This window comes from Olea europaea, chromosome 4 (assembly GCF_002742605.1).
Source record: "Olea europaea var. sylvestris chromosome 4, O_europaea_v1, whole genome shotgun sequence".
NCBI lineage: Eukaryota > Viridiplantae > Streptophyta > Magnoliopsida > Lamiales > Oleaceae > Olea > Olea europaea.
Window position 1 is genome coordinate 2,203,041 of NC_036240.1, and position 7,103 is coordinate 2,210,143.

The 7,103-nt window shown below is 32.0% G+C and overlaps 2 protein-coding genes across 3 annotated transcripts in view; both read right to left on the reverse strand.

Annotated features, from left to right (window-relative positions):
- Positions 1-2,320: 2,320 nt before the first annotated feature.
- On the reverse strand, positions 2,321-5,245 carry LOC111393253 (cell division control protein 2 homolog D-like). Its single transcript, XM_023018693.1, has 7 exons — positions 4,868-5,245; positions 3,892-4,033; positions 3,750-3,811; positions 3,558-3,669; positions 3,364-3,457; positions 2,719-2,927; positions 2,321-2,650 (listed from the first exon to the last, which is right to left on the reverse strand). The coding sequence occupies exons 1-7, from the start codon at positions 5,083-5,085 to the stop codon at positions 2,558-2,560; spliced, it is 930 nt and encodes a 309-aa protein (XP_022874461.1). The 5' UTR covers positions 5,086-5,245; the 3' UTR covers positions 2,321-2,557.
- Positions 5,246-6,408: 1,163 nt separating this feature from the next.
- The window catches only part of LOC111393254 (pentatricopeptide repeat-containing protein At1g25360), a 5,613-nt gene continuing 4,918 nt past the window's right edge, over positions 6,409-7,103 (reverse strand). For both annotated transcript variants that reach the window (XM_023018697.1, XM_023018694.1), the window contains exon 4: positions 6,409-6,926. The gene's annotated coding sequence lies outside the window, so the exon portion shown is untranslated. The remainder of the gene's footprint in view (positions 6,927-7,103) is intronic.

The following is a 7,103-nucleotide window of genomic DNA, read 5'->3' on the forward strand; positions in this document are numbered from 1 at the left end:
TAAGTTAAAGTCAACAATTAATTTAAATCGCATATTGTATGAAATTAAACTATATATTTTATCAAATTTTATCAAAATCTACTAAAAATATAATTTTTAACAAATCCAAACAAGAGCAAAATGTAAAAGGTCAATAGTTTTAAGGTTCGTTTGGCATGACTTTTACTTTAGAAGATGATCGGTTCAGATCAGAATACAAGCAAATCGATTCGCTCGCCTCTTGTAATTATGACTGGGTTGGTTTTACATGCTTATTTTTAGATTTTAGAATAAATATTTATAATTAATATATTTTTTAAAGTAGTTGGGTTTCATTTTATTTATGTAATCTATTGTTTTAAGTTGGAATTAGTCAAGGCGGTTTTTGGATTCGAATAAATTTCCTATGAATTAGTGAGATTAACTCGTATCGTGCAACGGTTCGAAGAGTATAAAATAATTGAAATGGAGTGATGAAAATTAATTAATATTTTATGCTTTTAGATATTTATTTTTTTTAGATATCCCCAGTTTGGTTCTGATTTTTCACCGAAAAAATCAATTTTTTTATCGTTACTTAATATGATCAGTTATTATTTCTCACTTTTTCATTCACAAATGGGATCCTTTTCTCTCTAAGAGCCTGTTTGGGAGTGATTTTGATAATTGGTTTTTTTACCATTAGAGGAAAAGTGAAATCCACATGTGAGAGAAGAAGTCAAACATGACGGCTGAAATAGTAAAATAAAGGTCAAAAAATCAATTTTTTTGACCAAAAAATCACTCCCAAACATACTGTAAAAGTCAAAAAATCAATTCTCATAATTATTATCAAAGAGGCCCATTATCCTTTTTATCTTTTATCAGTTGGTTGGATTGCAAAGCGAAAGACAAGATTTTTAACAACCTTGGAAATCAAACTATGCATATAATAAAGTTGAAAATATATATCAATTAATTTCTCTCTCCAGTTTTGTTTTTATGAAATGAATTTTGATTTTGGAAGTTCATTTTGAAATTATCTTGTGCTAGTTAAGGATAAAATTCCATGTCTAATAAAGTTGAAAATATATATCAATTTATAAGGATTTGGATTAGACCTTTTAAAATGGAACCACTTCTTTTATATATTAACAAAGTCTATTAAACTCAAAAGAGATACTCGATATATAAGGGTTTGGATTAAAAAAAAAAAAAGACAATTGAGATTTAAAAAAAAAAGGGTTTGGATTCCTCCTTTTAACAAGGTTGATCTTATAAGATAGAACCCTAAATTTGTATTAGTCATTCAATCCAATTAAGAATTAAAAAAAAAAAAAAAGAGCATTCAATTTTCAAGATTGATATGCTCAAACAAGATTGACATATTAAAATGGAACTTCAAGTCTAACAGTGCTAACATTAAATGATCAATATTATTAGTATGGCTTAAAAGTGATTTTTTTTTTTTTAAATGTGCTGTTAAACTATAAAATATATTATATCATATGAAAAGTGATTTTTTTTTTTTAAATGTATGGTTAAAAAAATAAGATAAAAATAATGATCCACGTGCTTTTTACCTTAAAAACGTTTAGGGTGCGTTTGATTACAAGTAGGAAAATTACATGGAAAGAAAATGAATTCCAAGGAATTGAATTACCTAGAAATTGTTTTCATGGAAATTGTAAATTATTGTGTTTGATTGTATAAATTTTTCACGTGGAAAATGTTGAAGTAAAAGTATTTTTTGATGTTCGTTTGACTTTGTTTTACGTGGAAATTGTCAATTTCAGGGATATCCTCTTTTACAATTATTCCTAAAATTTGTTCCCATTGCCAACAATTAAGAAAAAATAAAGAAAGCAAAAAAATTAAAAATAAAAAAAGGTGGAAAATCACGCTTTAAGGTGTTGTACCTAGAAATTCATGGAAAATCAATTCCCTGGAAAATTTTGTCAATCAAACAGGCCAAAAGTGGAAGTTGGAATTCAAATTCCAAGTTCCATGGAAAATTTCGTGCAATCAAACGGGGCCTTAAACTAATTTTTAAAATTTGAAAATAATGTTGGATCAATTTTCTCTAAAAGGTCTTCCTAGTTTTTTAAAAAAGGTCACATTAAACCAATTTTTTCTAAAAACTTTTCTTACCTTTATACTTTTAATAAAACTAATAAAACGAGTCCATAAACAACTTTTGAACCTTAGAAAGACTTCTCAAATGTCCTTCAAAGCCGCCGCCCAAAGTTTATTAGAAAAATTAAAAAAAAAAGGATCAGAAATAAGCACTTATTTCCCCTTTTTAAGCAAGACCAAACACGCAATCTATGTATCGACATGTTTAAGTAAAATAAAAAGGAAGAAAAGGAACAATAACGGCAAATGACAATAACAAGAAAGAACAGTTTTTGAAAGCATACAAAGATAGTAATGTGCCTTCTACATCTAGTCAAGTTTAAATGGTCAATCAAAGTAGCAAACAAGAAGTTCAAACATGTGCCTGAAAACATGATTAACAAATGCTTGAGGGAAGCAGTTAGACAATCTCAAGAAAATTCCCAATCCAGGGACCAGTGATTGTACTTCTGGATTAATTTCTTTAGAGATAAGACTTGTCAAGACCGTCAAAGTAACGATGTTCCATAGCTTTCTTGGCGGAAATCCGTTTTGATGGTTCATATTGCAACATTTCCTGTAAAAATTGAAAAATTAGTGCATTTTTCTCTAAGCAAGTCACCAAATTGTATGCAAAAAACTTACACATAACAGATCTAGCCCATCTTCATCCAGACCAGGAACTGCCGATGAAAGTGGCCGACGGTTCCATTGAGGGTATTCGTGCCAGTTTACTAACTTGCTCACTCCAGGCCAAACTTCTTCATTTGGGGTCCCCAACAATCTGAAAATGTGCAGCAGCTGTTGCAGCTCAGAATCTCCCGGGAAGAGAGCTTGCGTCGTAACTAGTTCAGCTGAAATTAAAATTCAAAACTGTATATAATTAGAATACTGGTATAACTCTGAGATTAATGGTTAAAGATCAAAGAGAATTATAGATAGCCCCTATTTGGCGAGGGATTTTTACAAGATGTTAACTGATATTTTTACCACTGGCATGGGTCACATTGTAGCCCCTTTTTTAGTGTCTTTTCAATAAATTATCGCCTAATTAGATGCCCTTTAAGAATTGTCAAAAATGATGACGGCCAAGGGATATAATAAGTAATTCAAAGAAAGAAAACGGTTAATATAGACTTTTTGTGATAATTTAAAGATAATGACGGTAAAAAAAGGGCAGCAACGGGGCCATGTGCATTGCCAACGGTCATAAATCCACTTAAAATCTTGGTGCGAATCCCTCCCAGACATAGGCATAATAATAAGAATGGAGATCGTTAAGAAACTCACCAAATATACAGCCGACAGACCACATGTCGACTGCAGTCGAGTAATGTGTAGCTCCCAAAAGAACCTCTGGAGCTCGGTACCAAAGCGTCAATATCTGGTAAAACAAGATACATCATTGTCAACCGTTAACTCGACTGCTTGATAATTGCTAACGACTTAATTGCAGAAGACAAAATAAAAAAAATGTGGGGTACCTCGTGAGTATACTTTTTGATTGGCACTGTAAATGCTCTGGCTAGTCCAAGATCTGCTATTTTAAGCATCATTGTCTTACGATCCATCAGAAGATTGTGAGGCTTAAGATCCCTGAATCATCACGAAATCAAGAAACAGATTTAGCTACAAGGTGGAGGATATAAAGAAGAGAATAAAAACACGAGATTTACCTGTGCAACACTCCGTGACCATGGCAGAACGCAACGCCTTTGCAAAGCTGATACATCAAGCTCTGCATTGTGAAAACAAAAAATTTAAGACGCAGAATCGATAAATTTTCAAATTTAACCAAACAAAACAAGCCATTTATACCTTGACAGCTGTAGTTGGCATGCTACCCCCCACATGACGGAAGCTGCGAATGTATTTCTTCAGGTCGGTGTCCATATACTCGAACACCAAATAGAGAACTGTTTTGCCTTCTTTGTTCTGCCCTTGTTTCACATCCAACAACCTGCAGCATTGTAGTTGAAAGAGATCAATTCAAGAAAAGAACTATAAATTCAAATAGGGCTACAGATATCACTATAAAACAATCCAACAAGAAGCCACACAGAACGCCTAAAAACTCTAAGTGCTTGTTAGATAGGGATTTTGATAATTGATTTTTTTGACCGTTATAGAATAATTTAAAAATGACGACTGAAATAGTAAAATAACGGTCAAAAAATTGATTTTAATTGGCTTTTAAGCTTTTCCAATCAAGCTCTCAGCATAGTTCATTATTGAAAACTTAAATCAAAACTAAGCTTAATTAATCAAAGAAACTACACGTAGCAAAAAATGAAATGTATATAACACAAGAACCAATTAGCAGAATCAAGAGATCCTAATCCAAAAATTAAGACAGATTTCTTTAGCACCAAACAAGAAATATATCCTTTTCAAATCTTAACAAAATCTAAACGAAGACAAAAATGGAGAAAGCCAATAAAAATATCAGAAGAAAACAAATCAGAGCCTCAAGAACGCATGATAAGAAGATACCCCAGAACGGTTAGAATCATAAAAAAATTAAAATCGAAAAATCATTCATTACAAAAACTCGTAAAACCCTAGAAAATCAACACATGGAAATAAATAATAAATTTCAAGAAAACCCAATAACGATCTCTCGTTGTTCAGTAAAATCGAATTAATTATTTAACCCAGAACTTAAATAAATCGATTAACACGGCTAGAAAATCATTTCGGAAACATAGAGAAACCGAAATAAAATCCAATAAATTATTAAATCAAGAACTTAAATAAATTGAAAGAAACAGAGTTTAGCAAATGAAATCTATACTTGACGACATGAGGGTCTCTTGAGAGCATTCGCAATAAGGAAACCTCGCGAAGAGTGGTGGGGGGCACGCCTTCTTCGTCTTCATGAAGACGAGTTTTCTTGAGGGCCACAATCTTCCCAGTAGCCTTTTCCTTGGCTCTGTAAACTTTACCGTAAGTCCCCTCTCCCACTTTCTCCAATTTTTCAAATGCGTCCATTGCAGATTTGGGTTTCTCCATTTTTTTCTCTCCTCTTTCTTTCCCTTTCTGTGTGAAAAATCGATCAAGATTACAAGAAAATATTGTTTTCAGTTGGGATGTGAGTATATTTAATTATTTATAGCCGTTGTGGGGTTCTTCACTCGTTTGGTAACGGCAACATTTTTGAAATTCAAAATGTGAAACTATCTTTTGAAATTCAAAATGCCAGTAATCACACTGAAAAGAGGAAGGGGGCGCGTATCGGGGATACAGAGGAAGATGAAATTCGGCAATTAGCCGGACCAGTGGCTAATTAGAGCCCGTTTTACAACTATTTGGAAAATAATGTTTTGAATAATTTTTAAGAAATTTTGTTAATAAAAAGTAAAGAAAAATTTTAAATTTATATACAAAATATTTTATTATATGAATATTTGATTGAAAATGAACATGTCAAAAAAAAAAAATTCAAATAATAATCGTCAAACAGGGCTAAATAATTTTCACTCAGTTGGGTAGTAACCAAACTTTTATTTTCAGTAAATGGACTATTTCAACTTTATTATATTAAAATATACTTTAAGTTTAAGAGGGTATTTGGGAGACATTTTTATTTAAAAATGTATTTTTGAATAGTAGATTGATGGAAAATGTGTAGTTGAAAAATAAAGAATTTTTTTTTATTTACGTGTAATATTATTTTAATAAATAATGTGTAGTTGAAAAGAAGAGAGAAAAAAATACATTTTGAAAAAAATGAGTACCAAACGGACCTAAACACTAAAAAGTGAAAGTCGTTAAGGTTCAAAATAATCATTTCAAATTTCCCAATGCAAACCTCAATGAGCCCTTTTGACTTACCAATTTGAGGAGAGGTTCAGGCTATGGACCTTTGTAAGTTGAAATAAATGGGGATGTTCGAGTTCCCTTATCCAATTGAAGCACTAGATCGTGATCAAGATGCAATAGACAACGTTCCAAGTGGTATTTAATTAAATTGGATGATGGAACAATTTCGAGATTGTGAAGATTGAATTAAGCCGAACATAACTAATTGGTATATTAGTTGGCTTTGTTTACAACAATTCAATTTGATCGAGCTAACTAGAAGCCAAGTGATTGTTTATTTTGCATGGGGCGACTCAACACTAAATCGAGTTGCATGCATAACTATAATTTGTTAGTATTTTGACAAATTTAATTGCTTAAATTGAATTTTATATATGAGTTAATTGAAATCTAAATATTATTATGAATTGGACATGAAATACACAATGGCAGGGGCAAAGGCAATTCCAAGTTGAGGCTGTGATAGATAAGAAATATCATTTACTTTGATCAGTCTCTCGAGGAAACAAAAAATAGCACTAAAATCATTGAAGTTAATGGTTTCTGCTTCTTTCGGCAACTTGTGTGTCAAATATCCGTTCGTCAACCGACTAATGAATTGACTACACGTATCCAAATAACTAAAACAATGTAATATGTTCTCTAGCACCATTCACATTGTTTGCTAGAACATGTTTACAATCTTGCTCTTGACAAATATTTGAAAAATTGCAATCTTTTCCAAATGCACAGTATTACTATCTTAACATGACATCAAGACTCAAACGACAAGCTGATGGACAAATACTACCAATATCAAAATCTTACACCAAATAATCAATTACACAACAATCCCAAAGCTGATCGGTTAGACCTCAGATATCAAAGCTTGCTTTTCATTGGGTATTCTCAATGTCAAATCTCAAAGAGGAGAGGAGGACTTACACTTTATAGCTTACAATCAGAGAAACTGTAGGTCAGTGTGTTCCAAATGAGACCAAGCATTTACAAATAGTTCTGCAGTTGATCATGAAACTTGGAATCATTGTATCCTGCAATTACGGCACTATAAACAATGAAGTATATCTATGAATATGACAAAAGAAATTCCTGTCTCAGGATTTATACGACTCCATATATTGAATATAGAAAGTAAAGCTAAGGGGTAAGCCTATCAGTAAAGTTTTTGTAGATTATAAGCGGGGGGGGGGGGGGGGGGGGGGGGGGCA

Excerpts from the sequence above, each read along its gene's own strand:
- LOC111393253 (XM_023018693.1), bottom strand. The coding sequence starts at position 5,085 with ATGGAGAAACCCAAATCTGCAATGGACGCATTTGAAAAATTGGAGAAA. Across the intron at positions 3,812-3,891 it reads TGCCAACTACAGCTGTCAAG|AGCTTGATGTATCAGCTTTG; the intron begins GTATAAATGGCT and ends TTCACAATGCAG. Across the intron at positions 2,928-3,363 it reads GTCTGTCGGCTGTATATTTG|CTGAACTAGTTACGACGCAA; the intron begins GTGAGTTTCTTA and ends TTTTAATTTCAG.